The sequence below is a fragment of the Episyrphus balteatus genome, chromosome 3 (assembly GCF_945859705.1).
Source record: "Episyrphus balteatus chromosome 3, idEpiBalt1.1, whole genome shotgun sequence".
NCBI lineage: Eukaryota > Metazoa > Arthropoda > Insecta > Diptera > Syrphidae > Episyrphus > Episyrphus balteatus.
Window position 1 is genome coordinate 119,556,378 of NC_079136.1, and position 19,688 is coordinate 119,576,065.

A 19,688-nucleotide genomic window follows, 5' to 3' on the forward strand; every position below is an offset into this window, starting at 1 on the left:
AAGCAAAATTATAAGCTAGGTTGTACTTAAAGGTTGTTTAGTTAAACTTGCTTAGTCAAAATTTTCTTGTTCATAAATTTTGTATTTGAACGAAACTCTAGTTATATTATAGAATAAAATGGATTTTATAACAATTCATAAATGTTTATGGCCAGAGTATAGGATTGACTTCGTGAGCGTTGCACATTTAAGTCTGTTTTCCTAGAGCCCAAATGAGATAATTTCGCAAATAATCTCATTTCGAATGTCAAATCTTATAAAAAAATTAAACTTGAATTGACCTACTTTGCGAAATAATCATTGGGCTGTAGTGAAAAATGAAATGAAAAAGAGATTTCGAGGTTTTTGCTCACAATCTAGATCTTAATTTGGTAATTTCGCAAATTATCCCATTTCCAATGTCAAATCGAATAGGAAATTTGCGAAATTATTTCATTTAGGCTAGTGAATACTGGTAACAACTCTTTAATTTACATGTCACGAATAAAGATTTTGAAGATGAGACATTCTGATTCATAATGAAAATTATGCTATCACAAAACGAAATCGTTTTAAATTGAATAGGAAATTCCGTGAATTTCTACACAACACTACTCAAATAATTTGAAGTATAAGTACATTAAAATTTATCAACCATGAACTTAAAATAGGACCAGTGAGCAGAAATAGGTAAAGGCTAGTACGCAGATCCGAGGTAAATTTTGGCTCCCATACAAATTTATCTACAAAATATCTGATAATTATCAGATAGTTTGTAGATCAGCTAAATTTTTTCGATTATTTGTATGGGAGCTAAAATTTAGCTCGATCTGCTAATCAGGCATAACAGCATAAAGAAGTTCGTACAACTAACGTTCATTCTAGATCCTATCAACATTTTTAAATCATTTCAAAAACAAAAACAAGTTTGATTCTTTTATCACTAACTGAAGAAAGAATTTAGAAAAACTTTATCCAAATGAGTTGTCAGATACATAGCCTGTATAAAATCCAAGAAGCCATTCAACAATGAAAATGAGAACCGATCTTACAGAATGCACTTATTTTCCATCAAGCATTAATGTTGGAATTTAAGTAGGGAACTACTAGGAACTAAGCTACCGCTATATCAATGATAGATGTCCCCTTCTGATAAAATGAATTTTTCTTAATTTTGAATTTCATGTTGCTCGCACAAATCAACTGACATGATGCTTTAATATTCTTCAATTTGGTTTTCTTCTTTTTTTTGTAATATTATATTTGGATTCTAAGACGCACTAGGAAATATATTATAACGTAAGGTTAATTGCCTAAACTTTTTGTTTCTCAAAAGAGCTAGACTGGGGAACAACAATTTCAAAAAGGATCTATCTCAAATACCTACAATAGCCCTGTTCCTTTGGGAGGTGACAAGGTACTACTAACAGTTTATTAGCGATTTTCAATGGAACTTTTTAACGAATTCAATACAAATCGTATCTACTCGGGAAGAAGAGCATGAGTAGATGATAGTACAAGATTAACCAAAACGTCTACTATTATTAGAATTTTATAGAACAGGGCTTATAATTTATAATCCTATCGGTACCGGCTGCGCCTATGTTATAACTATTAAAACAGTTAACAGTTATAATTTCCTCTTATAGACATGGAAGGAGGTACAACAAAATGTTTTGAACGGGTTTCATTAAGCAATTGATTAAGCTGTTGTTAAGAAACCTGTAATCTAATCTGTTTTAATTGGTTTATATTGGTTTATATTTTTTTTTTTATTCTACAAACATTGTTCTGCACTTTCAAATCTGCATAAAAAAAAACAAAGTTTTTAAGAATCAAATATTTTTGATGATCAAAATGCTGAGGTCTTCGTTAATGCAGATTATGGCGAGGCCAAACATATCTATCGCACCTAATTTACTGCCTGTAGATCAATGTAAATCAACATTAAAACATCTCAGATGTTGAATTAAGTAGATCAATTAAAAGATCTTCTTAAAGCGTTCATATGTATCCGCCAATTTTAAAAAGCAAATCGGAGTAAATATACTACTACTACAAATTAACGCGATTTTGACATGCATAGTTTTTTTTAAATATGTATTTGCAAGACTTATTTTTTATCAAACGACAAGCAAGAATTTTACCTAGTTTAAACGTACAAGGCTGTGTATTGATTTTGAACAGGAGTTTATTAATCTATAGCCAAAAATAATATGTATGAAAAAATATCTTGTTGTGCTTTCAAATCTAAAAAAAAAAGTGAATACAAACTCTTAAAACTTTATTTAATTGTTAACGAATTATATCGAAATGGTGGAATCGACACTTTAGGACTAATTATAATAGAATAGAATAAAGAAAGCCGACCTTAACTAGTATAAGCTGATGTCAAAACCGAACGAAAAGTTACCAGAAGTTATCTTTGAAACAAAATTATCATAATAGTTTCTTTTAAACAAATTTCTCATCGAATTTAAAAATATTGTGATATAAATTTTGTTTTGTGAATTTGTATAACTATTATTTATAATTTTTTTTTTATTAACTAACGTTGCGAGCAAAACTTGCATTGGACAGCAAATATTAATTAGAAACAACACAATATTTATGCTTCAAAAACACAATGCTGCTTACTATCATTAAAACGGAACCTTCCCCCTATGCCACTATCAATGAGTGGCACTTGCATCGAGGAAACTGAGAAACTTTTCATTCTCGGTATGAGTGTAACAAACCACCTTCTGTGGAATGAACACATATTCGATCCCGCCAAAAACGCTGCGAAATGTTTAGGTTTTCTCCGTAGATGCAAGAAATTCTTCTCATCTTCTGATCTAGCTGTAATCTATAAAGCTTACATTCGACCAAAACTTGAATACAATTGTCACATCTGGGCAGGTGCTCCAATAACGTATTGGAGTTTTTTGGACAGAATACAAAAACGTGCTTTCAACATGTTAGATGATAGATTAATAACTGAAACAATTGCGTTCCTAGACCACCGACGTAATGTGTCATGTCTCTCCTTGTTTTATCGCTATTTTTATAAACAATGTTCAGATGAAATAGCTAGTTGCATTCCTCCAATAAAACAATTTAACCGTAATACTCGCGCTTATAGGAATGCTCATCAGTTTACCCTTTTGAGCCCAACTTCGGACGTACCATCAAATACAGCGATTCTTTCTTTAGCCGCACCACACGAATGTGGAATATATTACCGGCCTCTGTTTTTCCCCGCCATTTTAATGTGCATCGGTTTCTCTTTTTGAATCCCTCCCTATTTTCGTGAAGCTCGCACTGTGTTTAACATATTAAGGGCCAGTTGTACAAATATTTAATCCGTGGTTCAGCAACTTTTATCTTCTGAATTCGGTGGTAAAATTGATTTTTTGTACTGGTTCTATGTCCAAATAGGTTGTAATAGCTAAATCCATCCTTAAACCAAAGTTGATCCACTAGTAATCCGCCGAAATGTGCGAGTGAAATTCCTGATCCGAGGCTGAACTACGTTTGTACAACTGACCCTAAGGGTATTTAACTCCCTTTAGTGCGCGTAAAGTATAAAAAAAAAAATGTAAACCTGCATTGAGTTGACATGCGTTTTAAATTTGACATTTACTTAAGTTCGAGCAATTCAAATGGCTCTTGGTTAGTTTAGCAAAAGTTAACGAAACTGCCCAACAAACAATATCCCTTCTATACAGCTTTACAGGAGCTATATTAACACCTGTAAAGCTTTATAGAAGCAAATTTGTTAGTCGGGTGAGTACAACATCCATTATGGTCAGTGATAAATAAGTCTGTGTATTGGCACATTTTCTTAAGCCGGCTTATCTTTGATTAAGTCTATAAAAGATGGGCCTTTATGCAAATTATATATTAAAAAAATGGACAGTTTTTAATAGCTTTCTTTCTTCTTGTTATATTTTATTTAACTTTTCCATTCCATTTCGCAAATCATTATAACCTTTATATTATTTGCATTTATTGCACAATTTTGGTTATTAAAAGTCAGTTTCCCATTTCCGAACTATTTGAAAACCTGGGGTCGAATTACGGCATACGATAACGATCATAAGTTAACGTTTTGACAATTGTCTCTATATGATCAGTGGAATATTATGTTAAGGTATGACCTTAATCCGAGATCGTAATACATTCGTACAGTTTGCATTACAGATTACATTTGACATTTACAACATTCTCAATGTCGAATTACAGTATCTAATTTATAGAATATAATTTTAAAAGCAAATACATGCGACCTATTCAAAAACTTAAATCTTTACAAAAATACTTATTTCTTATTTTTTTTTTTTTTTTATTTTGCGGCCCACATGCGCCGTAAGTTAAATACGCAGTTATATTTTTTTTTTCTTATTTGAAAATTTTATTTTCATATTTTTTCATGGACTTTAGACTCGACTCTCCGCCATTTGCAATACAAAATCGATAGGAAAAAAAACACATATAAGAGCAAGTTTTTCCATTGAAAATTCAGTATCTTACCCTAAGAAAAATTTTTTATCGAGAAAATTAATTTATGGAAATTCGATTATCTTTAAGAAAAAAGGTTTGAGTAAAAATTTTGAAATGTATTATTTTTTTTTATAAAAACCTTAAAATATTTTTAAAATAATCTTTTCTATTATTTCCTCTCGATAAAGTTAAATAATTTTATTCTAGAAATTTCTATCAAAAAATTTTCTTAACAGGTGCTTTGTAAAACCAAAACAAAGTTTTGTAGTTTTCCTATATGTGTTTTCTGTATTCGTCACTACACAAATTCACAATAATCACCAGACGACACACTGAACTGTTTTCCCCACATCATACCTCCTCTTCTTCGAAAAAACCCAACAACTCGTTGTCGTTCTTCTCACTCACTCACACTACCCTTCAACACTACAGCTACAACTATACACCACATTCAGCTTCGAAATTGAAATTTCTTGCAAGAATAAAAATTTCTAAAATGGCCGTACAAGTCGATATTGGTGTTGGATGTGTCTCATTATACAGTTACTTTTGCCAAATATTTTACCACCATTCAAACTCAAAATAAAATAAAAACAAAACAATAAAACCCAACAAAACAAGTGCATTAAATTATCAATTCAATAAAATTTATTTAAATAATTGAGAATTTTTCATAAGAAATACGAACAAGAAAAAAAAATTAATTTTAATTTTCAACAAGAAGAAAAAAAAAACCAACTCTGGGTTGTATGTGGTACGAGTGTGTGTGTGTGTATATATATGACTGTATGCATGACTATTGTGAATGAAACCTACCTAGTATACCATCACCGAACCGACCCAGCGCAGCGCGTAGCTTCATGTTCGAAAAATAAAAACGAAAAAAAAAAAAAATTAAATTCGCCACTCTCGTATGACAAAATGGCGTCCAAGATGAAAAGTTGAAAGACCATTGAAAATTTTTGCTTTGTTGGAGATTTTTCTAATTTTCAAATTTAAATAAATAAAAAGTGCATAAAAATCAACAAAAATTATCACAATCAAACCGATTAATTGTATTCTATCAATTTAATTGATTTTTACTTGAATGTTTAATGTCTGCGATAAGGAAAATTAATTTTCTTCAATTATATCATGAACCAGGTAAGTTAAAATATAATGAAAAACTTATAAATAATTGTTTAAAATAAATAAAAACAATATTTTCAAATAAATTGTGTTTTTTACTTTATAATGGTGATAAATTTTTTCAAATGGGTGTGGTTTTACTATGATTTATTAAGACTTTTCTAAAAGTCCACTTTGAGACCAATTTTAGGGACTATTTTGATAAAATCCTTAATTTTATCAATTATCCTTGATTGTTTCATTGTTTTTTCGATGGATTTAGATTCTGGATGAATTTGTGCGTCCAGAGGTGTTGGATTTTTGAAAATCCATTGGGGACCCTTTTTTGCAATTTTAACTTGAAATTTCTACTCAATTCGTTATTTCTAACTAATTCCCGCCAAAACAATATCCTTTTTATCATTTTTGAACGTTTTTTGGTCAAGTTAGTTGATTGCGTAACATCTGTTTTATACTGCGTAATTGGTTTTATAGCCAACATCTTTTCTAAGGTTTTTTTTGGGGGACTTTTTGAAGCCTGAAAGGAAATAGCCTTGCAAAAGCATTGTTTTGATTGGCATTGTCTTGTTTTTGTTTACTTAAAGGAAAACGATGAATCCTTCAATAGTGTTGGATCGGAGGAAAACGATGATAATCGTGGAAACAACAATTTGTCAGCAAGTAGCAGTTCATCCGGATCAGATAGGTGGGTTATTTTGGCCAATTTTTCTCAATTTTTGTTGAATTTATCGAGATTTGTTGGCTAATTTGTTGTTGTGTGGTTGTTCATAGTGATTCGGATAGTTCCTCGTCGAGTTCTGGAGGATCTAGTGATCGAAGTTCGAGGGGAAGAAGATCTCCAGCGCCAGCAGATGCTGCCAATGACAATGCTGAGTCTGAGGCACCGTCAACTCACGAGAAATCGCACAATGACGATGACAACGAGGACACACATCAGCAGGAACAAGATGACACAAAGACCAATGGATTCTCTGAAGAGGATTCCGATGATTCGGAGGAAGAGAATACAGCGGTAAATGGAGAAAAGGATACATCGCGTTCTAATGACTCTGATTCGAATGATGAAGACGATCAAGCTGACAAAGAAAGTGACGATGATGATGATGGTGAACGAGATGGCAGTGAGAAGGAAGATGAGAATACTGTCAATAATAATGTTTCAAATGATTCATCCGGTTCGGAGAAGTCAGAGGAGGAGAAGTCTTCATCGGAAAAGTCGAGTAGTAGTGTAAGATCTTTTGTAAAATCTGGAATAGAGTCTTTTTAATGAAGGAATATTTCTCCTCCATTCTTTTAGGAAGAAGAAGAAGACTATCGACCGAAGAAACCATCTCGAGTAGCTAGAAAACCTGCGATGACTTCTAGTTTACCTCCTAAGAAAACTAAAAGGAAGAAACAAAAGTAAATGATTTTTGAAAGTGTTTTTATAACAAGTGTTTTTTTGTGACAAATTTGTTTCCTTTTTTCTTCTCTTATTTTATTTATCTCATGATTTAGTTGGGAATCAGAAAGCAGTGATAGTGATGATGATAGTGATCATAGCTCAGGGAGAAGAAATCATAATAACAATCGTAAGCAGAAACGAAAAAAGAATCATTATTCGACGGATGATAGTGAAGATGATGCTAAAAGGTGAGTTTTTTTTTTGATATGTGTTTAGCCTTTCTTTCAAAATATATAGGTTTTGAGGAGATGTTGTGGCTTTTTCATAGAATTATGTATATTTTTTACTTCTTTTCTTAGTGATTCTCAAAGGTAAGTAAGTGTTTTTACTCAAATTTATTTATATTTTTGTAATTTTAATAGTTTTTCTGAACTTTTTGCAACTTTTTTTGAAAAGTTTTTCAATTGAAAGTGATTTGAAACAATGTTTATACTAAGTTTATTTGAAAACCCATTACTTCATTTTATAATAATTTTTTTTTATATTAACGATCAATTTAGGAACTAAAAACAGTCTTAATCTACTAATTGTAGTTGATCTATTTCAGAAAAGGTTCTAACTATTCTTTTCAAATAAGCCCGTACAAATTTTATAAAATTCAATATACCTAATTACTTGTAGGGTTTTTTTTTTTATAAATTTAGTTTAAACAAGATCAATTCCGAAGATAAGACTAATAAATACAAATAACGCCGATCATAGATAAAACATCTTTGAGCTTAATAAATTCATAAAAGAACTTAAATTTGAATGTACGCATTAAATATAAATTTTATTAATTTTCATAAAGTAATAAATTTAAATTTAACAATTGTTTTTTTTTTCACTTTTACTTAGTTTTTATAATATCTACATACATAATTTATAATAAATAAATACATATTTTCACAACGCATTCATATTCTTGTGGGTTTTTATATCGCTACAGCAAAGCCTTTCCGGATAACTAATTTTGTCAAACTTCTCTTTATTTAAAAAAATGTAAATTAGTTTATATTAAGTTTGTTTTTAGGAAGAAAGTGGTAAGTAAAATATTTATATTATTTTTATTACAATTTATTAATGTAATATTAAAATTATAATGCTTACATAAAATAAAATATTGTTAATAAGTTTTAACATTTAAATTGATTTTATTTATAACAAGTGCGTTTTAGTTACAAAAAAATACTATTTATTTAATTCAATTTTTTCATAATAATAATAATAATAAAGTTTATTAGTTCGTTGAACTTTTTAACAAATACAATTTACAAATTTTTAACAATTTTTCTGTTACGTGTTTTATGTAATATGTAAACAAATGAAAAAAATCGCATTGAACTAAAAATAAAAAAGTGTAGGTTTTGAATGAACAACAACAACAACTTGTGTGCGTTACCACCAAGTTCATAGGCTGGAGTTATAGCTATTTCACGGGGACCAACCCGATCATCAGACTCCTTTCAGTGGTGCTAAGTCGCTTATGTTCAATTGATTTTTGAAAATTGCCCGAGCTGGGCTTGAACTTTTGAAAATCCACCGCTGCCACTTGTAAATTCATAACCCCGAACAAGTTTTCAGGTTTTTGTTGTTCATTCAAAACCTTCAATATAAATTGATTACCGAGCAGCTGCCTGCAAGTATGAAAATACACAAAACTCTTCTTATAAAAAAGTGTAGTTAGCTATTTTTTACTCTAAGCCGGCGATATAATGTTTTAATGCAAAATTTAACAGGAGCAACACCTTAATACAAAAAGCAGATTTACGTAAAATAATAAAAATTAATAATGGTATAGGTTTTTAGAGCAAAAACCGATATAGCAATCAAACAAAACATTACAATAATGAACAATTTAACAAAATGTTATATTATAGACACCTCTGTTATTCTCCTCATGCGTTCGTCTTAATATCGAATTTAATCCTAAAATGAGGAACGGATTAGCAATATTTTTTTTACACTTTTAATCTTTTTTTTCACCAGTGGAAAATTCAATTGCATAATTTTCGTTTGTGACAATTGCATTTGCGTTTGGTAAAATAATATTTATTTTTACATATTTCTTAAAACAATACACATTTTTGGTGATATAAAGGGCACAATGGTATAGTTAGAACAAAAAAATTGCATCTGCATTCAAACCTTGGATAAACCTATACAAAAAATAGAAAGAGTTGTAAAAAGTTGTGAGAATGGTGTTCAAAGCATTTAATTTCATAAAGAGTAAAATTTGGAGGGTATTCGTTCAAAATCGCCATTATTGTGTCTCTTACTTTGCACATTGCTGACTTTAAATGTGCGCGGTTCCTTCAAAAACTGTTTAAATCTTGCGATATCTCTTTTGTTGCTCGAGAAATATTACCGTTATAAAAAAAACACTTTTTTTTGCATTTACGTACGGTAATATTGCAAAAACGGATGCTAATAGAATATTTCTAACTTCGGATTCAAGTTCAACACCCCTAAAACCTTTAAAAAAAAGGATACCGTGGTTCTTAATAATAATAATAATAATAATAATTTAACTATATGCCTGTAAGACCTAAGGTCTTTTAAATGCAACTGCACGGCACTAGTTAGAAGGAATAGAAAGATAGGAAAGATTTTTTGTTGGTACAGTGAATTGAGAATAAGATGATTATTATCTCATATGGCAAAAATCTTCTTGAACAGTGACATAAACTTTAGATTAACTTAAGTTAGTCTTTAGGTTATTACTTCGGACGATAAAAAAAAAAAAATATTGCAAAGCTTAAACAGTTTAAAAAAAAAAACAGTTCTTATAGACACCATTACAAATTGTGTTAAAATAAATTACCACACATTAAAGCATAACCTCAAAAACAGTCAAAATCTTTTTTTTTTTTTTTTGCATTTTATAACGGTAATGTTTCAAAAACGGAAACTAATACAAAAATTTCTGACATCGGATTCGAATTCACTACCCTTCAAACCTCTACTTCTTGTTGATATATGTACATAGGTTCATAAGCAAAAAAAAAAAGAAATCGAACTCTTTTCTCACTTTTCAGAACATTACTTGAGATCGATCTTAATTAACTATGGACGATACATGCATACATCTATTAGGGTGTTTCTTGAAAGTTATAATTCAAATTTAGAAGAAATTTACTGAACACCCCATAAATTATTATCCAATTCATCTATTCGTTATCGTTTACTTTAAATGAGAGACTACCTACTTCTTGCATTCAGAACTAAACACATTCATATTGAATGGTTTATTAATTAAATTTTCTAAAAGAAAAAAAAAAAAAAAAAAATTGCCCAATCAACTGTTAATGTTTGCTCGCCTATTCGTCATAGAGTTGTAGATCAAATAACATTTAAATGACCATCTGTATTCTTCTGCTCAATTAAATTGTGTTGTATCCATTTTTTTTTTATTTTTATTTCAGCAAAGCTACAAGTTTGTAAGTGAATATTTTATAAAAAAATAAATATTTATTAATTTTGCCTCAAAGCCGACTGACATCTCCTCAAACCGTTAAAGAAATTTTACCATTTAATTGGTTCTCCAATTTAAAGTTATCATTAACTTAACCCCAAATATAATTTTATTTACAATTTTTAGATTTGGTACTCGTAGAGCTGCAGCTGCGGTTAGTTACAAAGAAGCTAGTGAAGATGATAAAACCGATTCCGAAGACTTACTCGAAGTTGAGTATGGTGATGAGACAATTCCAGCTCTGGATGCCAATGTTGAAGAAGAAAAATGTGAAACTATCGAACGCATCGTGGCGAGGAGAAATGGAAAGAAAGGTGTCACTGGCAATCCCACCACAATCTATGCAATCGAAGAGAATGGTGATCCGAATGAGGGTTGCAATGAAGATGATACTGAAAACACTGAGGTGCAATATTATATCAAATGGAAAGGCTGGTCATACATTCATAATACATGGGAATCGGAGGCATCATTGCGAGAACAAAAAGTCAAAGGCATGAAAAAGCTTGATAATTTTATCAAACGCGAACAAGATATCGACTATTGGCGCAAATATGCCGGTCCCGAGGACATTGACTACTTTGAATGTCAACTGGAATTGCAGAATGATCTGCTAAAGAGTTACAATAACATCGATAGAATAATTGCAAAGAATGAGAAGCCCGATGGGACATCTGAATATCTGTGTAAGTGGCAATCTTTGCCTTATTCGGAGGCAACCTGGGAAGATGGAAGTTTAGTCATGAAAAAGTGGCAACAAACTGCCCAAGAGTTCACAGATCGTGAACTCTCCAAGTGTTCGCCATCGCGGCACTGCAAAGTCTTGAGAAACCGGCCAAAGTTCTACAAGATGAAATCTCAGCCCGACTACCTGGCAGAAGGTTTAGTACTTCGAGATTATCAGATGGATGGTGTAAATTGGTTGATACACTCGTGGTGTAAAGAAAACTCGGTGATTTTGGCTGACGAAATGGGTCTGGGAAAGACCATCCAAACAATATGTTTCCTGTACTCTTTGTTCAAGGGTCACCATTTGTATGGACCGTTTTTGTGTGTTGTCCCACTCAGTACAATGACTGCATGGCAACGTGAATTTATTCTCTGGGCGCCAGATATGAACGTTGTAACTTATCTTGGTGATGTCAAGTCCAGAGAAATGATTCGGCAATTCGAGTGGTCATTTGACGGTTCGAAAAGGCTCAAATTCAACACAATTCTCACCACATACGAGATTGTTCTCAAAGATAAAGCATTTTTGGGAAGCCTTCAGTGGGCGGCTTTGCTGGTAGACGAAGCGCATCGTCTCAAGAACGACGATTCACTCCTATACAAAAGTCTCAAGGAATTTGAAACAAATCATAGGCTGCTGATCACAGGCACACCGCTACAAAATTCCCTCAAAGAGCTGTGGGCTCTTCTGCATTTTATTATGCCACAGAAATTCGACACATGGGAGAATTTCGAAATTGAACATGGAAACGCTGCCGATAAGGGTTACACAAAGCTGCACGAGCAGTTGGAGCCATATATCCTGCGACGAGTCAAAAAAGATGTCGAAAAGAGTCTGCCGGCCAAGGTGGAGCAAATATTGCGTGTGGAAATGACATCAGTCCAGAAACAGTACTACAAGTGGATTTTAACGAAAAATTTTAACGCTTTGCGCAAAGGTACCAAAGGTTCCACAAGTACTTTCCTCAATATTGTGATTGAGTTGAAGAAGTGTTGCAACCATGCCGCACTTATACGTCCTTCGGAATTCGAGCTGGCCGGCATGTTGCAGGACGAAGCACTGCAAACACTGCTCAAGGGTTCCGGCAAATTGGTTCTACTCGATAAGCTGCTGTGCCGATTGAAAGAAACCGGTCACAGGGTGCTGATCTTCTCCCAGATGGTCCGGATGCTGGACATTTTGGCCGATTACCTGCAGAAGAGGCACTTTTCATTCCAACGTCTGGACGGCAGTATTAAAGGTGAAATGCGACGTCAAGCACTCGATCATTTCAATGCCGAGAACAGTACAGATTTCTGTTTTCTCCTCTCAACGCGAGCGGGAGGATTGGGTATTAACTTAGCCACCGCTGATACTGTGATTATATTTGATTCCGATTGGAATCCGCAAAACGATTTGCAAGCTCAAGCGAGAGCACATCGAATCGGTCAAAAGAATCAGGTTAACATTTATCGGCTTGTAACGGCGCGATCTGTTGAAGAGAATATTGTGGAGCGAGCGAAACAAAAGATGGTCCTCGATCACTTGGTTATCCAGCGGATGGATACGACGGGCAGGACGGTTTTGGATAAGAACAGCTCATCGACAAGTACTCCCTTCAATAAAGACGATCTGTCGGCGATTTTGAAATTCGGTGCCGAGGAGTTGTTCAAGGACGAACAGGAGAACGATGATGATTTGGTTTGTGATATCGATGAGATTTTGCGACGTGCCGAAACCCGCAACGAAGACCCTGAGATGCCGGGCGATGATCTGCTGTCGGCATTTAAAGTGGCGAGTATTGTTTCGTTTGAGGAAGAACCAGACACAACTAAAGCGGAAGCTAATGATGATCCTAACAACGAAGATACTAAAGACTGGGACGATATTATTCCTGAGGACTTCCGCAACACGATACAAAGTGAAGAGAGGAATAAGGAAATGGAAGATCTCTACTTGCCACCCCGTAGGAAGGTGGCCATGAATGCTGGGGATACGCCGCGGCAGCGAAAGAACAGTAAAAAGGATGATTCTGAGACAGATGAGGGTAGTGATGCGAGCGGAGATGATCGGCCGAAGAAGAGAGGTCGTCCTCCAGTGAAGGAAAAGATTATAGGTTTTACCGATGCCGAATTGAGGCGATTTATAAAAAGCTACAAGAAATTCCCTTCACCCCTTGATAGATTAGAGGCAATAGCATGTGATGCAGAATTGCAAGAAAAGCCTTTAGCTGAGCTGAGGCGGATTGGACAAATGCTGCACGATCGATGTGTGCAATTCTTAGAGGAGCACAAAGATGTTGATGTGCCAAAACCTGTATCGGCGGGTGAGGAAGCGGCAAAGAAAAAGAGTCGAGCCACATATTCATTGAAATTCGGCGGTGTTTCTTTCAATGCCAAGACTCTATTGTCCTGTGAAGAGGAGCTGAAACCATTGAATACGATAATTCCAGCTGCGGCGCAAGATCGTCTTGCGTGGCAACTAGATGTTAAGACGCGACCGGCGAATTTCGATGTCGAATGGGCGAAAGAAGAAGACTCCAGACTGTTGTGTGGAATCTATCAATACGGAATTGGTTCATGGGAAGCAATGAAAATGGATCCATCGTTGAACCTTACCGAAAAAATTCTTCCAAATGACTCAAAGAAACCGCAAGCCAAGCATTTACAATCGAGAGCCGAATACCTGCTGAAAATTATAAAAAAGAATGTCGAGCTAAAGAAGGGCGTAACGCGACAAAAGCGAACGAGAAAACCGAAAGAACCTAAAGCGGATGTGAAAAAGTCAAATTCGGAATCGATTGCCGCTGAGGATGTGTCAATGGGTGGAGCCTCCGAAACAGATAAAAAACAAAAAGCTAAAGAACCCGCGGAAGCTACCGATGCACCGGATACATCTGCTGGCAAAACACCTGCTGCTGCTGCGTCTGAAGAAGCTGCTCCAAAGAAAACAAGAACAAAAAAAGCCAACAAAGAACAGAAAAAGTCCAAGAAGAAAGACTCGGAAAATAAACCAATGCACTTTACAGCGAACAATGAACCCAGAGCACTGGAAGTACTCGGAGATTTAGATCCGAATATTTTCAACGAGTGCAAGGAGAAAATGCGACCTGTAAAGAAGGCTCTAAAAGCACTGGATCGTCCTGATTCAACACTATCCAACCAAGAACAGGTCAACCACACTCGAGAATGTTTGCTGAGTATAGGCAAACAAATCGACGTGTGTCTGAATGAATACAAGGATCCGGATAAGGTTAAGGAATGGCGAAGTAATTTGTGGTACTTTGTGTCGAAATTCACAGAGTTTGATGCGAAAAAATTGTTCAAACTGTACAAGCATGCGCTCAAATTGAGCGAAGAAGGTGGCAAGAAGAAGAAGTCGTCAGCGACGACGACAGCGGCAGTAGCCGACAGTTCAGCTGCACCTAGTGCTGCTGGCGGTAAAGCCTCTGCAAAGAAAGAAAAGAATCAGAACGGCAAATCAACGGCAAAGAGTGCGAAGTCACCTGGAAAGAAAAAGAAGAAGGAAAAGGATAAAGAAGCTAAGGAGGCAGCAGCAAAGACGGACCTTGCAGCTGCAAAAGATAAAAAGAATCGTGCAGCGGCGGCAGCTGCAGTAGCCTCAGCAATGGCACTCAGTACATCATTGAATTCAAACAGCGATTCTCCGCCAAAGCGTAAACGTGGAGACAGCGAAGGTGATTCGAAGAACTTTAAGAGAGCCAATATGGATGGAAGGTTTGTTAAAAATTACATGTGTATGTTTTTATTTGATTTTAATAAATGTTTATTTTCATTTTTCTTTCTGTAGAAGTCGAGATAGTCGCGAAAAGGACGAACGAAAAAAACGTGATGATTACTTTGGTGGCGGATCGAATAATCCCGAAACACCCAATCGTGACAGAAGAAACTCAATTACATCTCCGACAACACCTAATAATCGAACACATCCAGGCTCGAATCAACGAATGCCCGGCGGTTATTCAGATGGCCGAACAAACTCACCGTATGTTGAATCAGATCGATGGAATCATAGAGAAAGGTTGGTATTGTAATTAACAAACAAACAAACAAACGTTATGAGTTGACTTAAACGAAACAAATTTTTATAAATTGAATTTCTTCGAATTCAGAACCCATATCGACGCTATAAATAGAATTTACAAGGGATGATATCCGATGTTAATTTTGTTTTATTTTATATTTTCAGATATAACAGTGGGGGTGACTTCAATAAGAGAGGTGGTGGTGGTGATCGTTATGATGGTTACAGTGGTAGAAATAATCATCAACATGGCTATCACAGAGATCATCGAGACCGAGACAGAGATCGTGATAGAAGACCTGAAAAACGAAGGTAAGTTCTTTTAATGCAATTTTTTTTTTAAGTTAATTTTTGGTACAACGAGTTCATAAAGAATCGAACCATCTTGGCCTTAAAAGGTTAACCGTTCCTATGTATTCTTCAATTCCTCAAGAGATGCATATCCTCGCAAATATTCAAGGTATTGTACGGTGCATTTTAACCCTAAACCTCTGTTATGATAGTTCAAGCCACAGGCTACTTTTTGGTGAATAATTCCTTTATTCTCTTGGTTAATTCAATGACAGTTGTGTTCCTGTGATAATATCAAAAAAAAAAAAATAAAAAAGATTTAGACATTATGTCTTCCAATCTATTATAGTCCCCGAAAACTTAAAATTAGACTGAGAAACTAAAAAAATTGTTTAATAGCATTGGAGAAATATTGTTCTTAATTACTTAGGATTACTTTTAAAGTCTTAAAGTCTAGGGTAAATTCTTTCTGAACCTTTAAGACTCTGAAGTAATTTGCACAAAGAGTTCAAAGAGTTAGTTAAATTCTATTTTCACCGATTAGGGTCGCTATATTCATATAAGTCAGTGCTCAGTGGGCAAACACTTTACGAGTCCCAGCTATCCGATTACAATTTGTCAGTTTTCTTCTCTAAATGTTGATGTTAACAATATCAAGACCTCTTTCTGATAAAGCAAAACCGGTATTGTTAAGATCTTTTACAGTCCATTCTTGCTTCTTAAGGAAAATCCTTAAATGTTTAAATACTCTTAGCACAGTTTTTATATTTTACTTCAAACAAATAGCACAAATGACTTCGTGTATGTTTCTGGTCAAGACTTCTTTAGCTATTTGTTCCCATAATTATGAACTAAGTCACTTTTTGCACGGTTTCAAGAAAAACTAATTTAATAATTTTATTTAAACAATTTAATGGTATTTCTTCGGACTTAGAAAAAAAAGATACATACATTTTTTATACAGTGAAATATAGTATGTTGCAGATCTGCAACTCAGTCCAACGAAGGGTGAAACAATTAAAGGAATAATAAAAACGTCTATTTACTGCAATTTCGCTTCTAAATGAAATTAAAACCTAAAATTATTATAAGATTTATGATATTTTTAATCGGTTTTTTTTAGCAGTGACATAATCCACTTTCATAATTAAGGGCACATTTAATCTTTTCGGTTTGTATGGTATTCGCCTCAACATCTTTATTCAAATTAAGCTTCTATCTTGCAATTCTATTGTAGCGGGTGCCCGCTTGTTAGCTCTACTTGTAGTTAAGAAATTAAGTAAAATTTTCTTTTCAAATTCGTTTTCGGTAGATGAACATTCTTTTTCAAATTCTTATCGATTCAATCTATCGGTACCATAGCAGTAACTGGATACTTTTTGTTCGATAAAAAATCACTGTTTAGGATTACTTTTCTGGGTTAGTCAATGTATTCTGTATTAACTCCTTCTTTGCTTTTAGCCCATATGAGCTATTCATTAGCATAGATGTAAGTTTATAGTAGGAGTACCAATGAGACCTTGTTTGTTAAAAACAAAAAAAAAAAATTAAATTAAAAAAAATGTTCTCAATTCACACTTCTCTATTTTATTTATTTCATAGATATCAACAATCCCATCCGCCTTCTCAAAACTATGCTGGTCATTATATGCCGCCTCAAAACTATTACATGGCGAATGGTGTTCCTCAACCTAATGCACCGCCTCCACATGGCTACCGAGACAACAGATATCCCCCGCAACCAAATGATTGGCCGCGAGACGGCCGAATGCTTGACTATCCGCCTGATTATCGTCGCGGTGGAGGAGGTGGAAATGGTGGCGATTATGACAGACGTCCTCCTCAAACGTAAAAGTTGAACTCTGCCTCCTTCTTCATCCATCACCCATTAACCCACAAAAAAAAAAATCAAAACACCACAAACTCTCATTTCAAACTAAAAAAAAGAACTTTTTGCATAGTTACTATTTAATAATTCTTCATGCATAAACAACACACAACTATAAGAAACAATTAAAAAATATTATTTAATTTAAATTTATTTAGTTATAAAAAAGTTCTAAGGGTCTCTTTCAATCCACATAAATATGCACTCACAGACGCTACACAACCTGTTGTAATCTGTCTGTGTCCTAGAGGAGCTGCAATTTTAAGATTATTTGTATAAATATTAATTTCTTACTAAAAATGAATAATAACGGTAGTCTGAGTAAAATATTCAAAAACTAGCAAAAAAAAAAAAAAAAATTGAACAAACATTAAATCTATCAATCGCATATTATTTATAAATAAAAACAAAATTAAAAAAAAAAAACTAATGAAAACAAATAATAAAAGTATGTATTAACTTTAAATAAATTACCGTTTAGGGTTAAAATTATTTTATTATGCCTGCGTTGTTTTTCATGTAAGACAAATAATTCATTTTATTTAAATTTATTTTTTTGTTTTTAAATCTTAAAATTTTTCCTCCTCTGTATATCTCTATTAAAAACTAGAATATTATTTTTCTACTTAAGTAAGTTTGTATAGCCGCATTTCTTCTATTAAAATTTAAACAAAAAATATGTATCAAAATGATTGTGTAAAAAAAGAAATATACTTAAAAATGCTTATGTATGTAAAATACAGCAATAATAACAAAACACCACAAAAGATATAAAATTTCCTTTTGTATTTAAAATATCTACTGTAGAACGAAAAACAAAAAACAATACTGACAAAATAAGCGTATATTTATTAAAACAAAACAAAAAAAAAAAATAAGCTCGTTATATTATAAACAAAAAAAAAAAAAAACAAAAATTATGGAATGATAAGTGACAATTTTTGCCCGCCCCTTTGCTCCCCCAAAATATAGGCAATATTGCACATCAAGTACTAATGTTAATAACACGGTCTAATCAATGATTATTTCTATTTAAATTTTAATTTAAAGATACATTTTATGTATAAACAAAAAAAAAAAAACAAGAAGCAAATTTTTTTAAAATTAAGTTAAATCAACATTTATAAGTAGGAAATAATTATGTAAGTGCTGTAAATAAATTAATTTTAATTAAAACAAATAAAATTATTAAGAGAAAAAAAAATTAAAAAAAAAACTTTGGAATTAGAAGGAAAAAAAAATAAAAAATTATAAAAAATTAAACTCTACAAGTTTTTTTTTTGTTTCTATTTTATTTTAATATATATATTTTTTTTTGTTTTTCAAATAGTTTGCTATAATTTTCGTGTAAATATTGAAACATTTAACAAAGAAAATGAAAAATAAAAATAAATAAAAATTTATATTATAAAATGTGAAAAAATTGTTGTTTTTAATTGTTTTCAAGGAAAATCAGCACTTTTTAACCTCAAAAACTTTTACTTTTCTTTAGGGAAGGTAATTATGTAATGCTGGATTTAGCAACTACTGGTAAAGTTGCCAATGTTTCGGCAAACAAAATGATACTACGACTAGCCTTAGGAAATAAAAAGCAAATTCTTTCATTATATTGGTTGTATTCATAGTAGAATACTAATGTCGTAAATCAGGGATGACTACCATTTACATATCGTCGGCCTAATAAGGAAACCTCGTACGTAACTCCCAAAATCAAAATTTTACAAAAGAGTAGAGAAACAACAGAGTAGTTGGGCAGTAAAGTGCTTTACAAAATTTGAATTTACGTCTATTTATGTCGTTTTCGATTGGTCGTCCAGAAGCGTTCAGAAGCCTTCTGAAACCATTTTATTGGCATGAAAATGACAGCTTGAACGTTTTTGAGAAGAGAAATTCTCTTCTTGATTTCAAAGTGAAGTACTAATACATGAATATACAAATGCCAAAAAAAAAACTCAATCTGTTTGTTTTCTTTAATTCAAGAATTAATTGTTTTCTGAAATTGAAATTACATATGTATATGCATTATTGTTTAAATTTTTGTATGCCATGATACTCCTTTTTAATAAAAAAAAACAAAACCATCTGCAAAAAAAATTTAACTCAAATTTACCCAGGTCCCAGAGCCCAGTAAATTTTTAACAGCTAAAAATTTTTTATTCACCTCAATAGTGTCAAAAATTTAACACGAATTTAACTATTTAACGCAATTCACACATTTTCACCTCAATAGTGTCAAAAATTGTACACGGTGTTAACTATCTAACGC

General features: G+C 32.9%; 1 protein-coding gene across 1 annotated transcript; it reads left to right on the forward strand.

The window, feature by feature from the left end:
• The first annotated feature begins 4,631 nt into the window (after positions 1-4,631).
• Positions 4,632-17,786, forward strand: LOC129916990 (chromodomain-helicase-DNA-binding protein 1). The gene is made up of 9 exons (XM_055997291.1): positions 4,632-5,607; positions 6,177-6,277; positions 6,364-6,820; positions 6,890-6,993; positions 7,090-7,224; positions 10,617-14,936; positions 15,010-15,240; positions 15,409-15,555; positions 17,137-17,786. The coding sequence occupies exons 1-9, from the start codon at positions 5,599-5,601 to the stop codon at positions 17,384-17,386; spliced, it is 5,754 nt and encodes a 1,917-aa protein (XP_055853266.1). The 5' UTR covers positions 4,632-5,598; the 3' UTR covers positions 17,387-17,786.
• Positions 17,787-19,688: the final 1,902 nt, after the last annotated feature.

Coding starts and splice junctions, on each gene's coding strand:
- LOC129916990 (XM_055997291.1), top strand. Junction 14,937..15,009: donor AGAGCCAATATGGATGGAAG/GTTTGTTAAAAA, acceptor TTCTTTCTGTAG/AAGTCGAGATAGTCGCGAAA. Junction 15,556..17,136: donor AGAAGACCTGAAAAACGAAG/GTAAGTTCTTTT, acceptor TTTATTTCATAG/ATATCAACAATCCCATCCGC.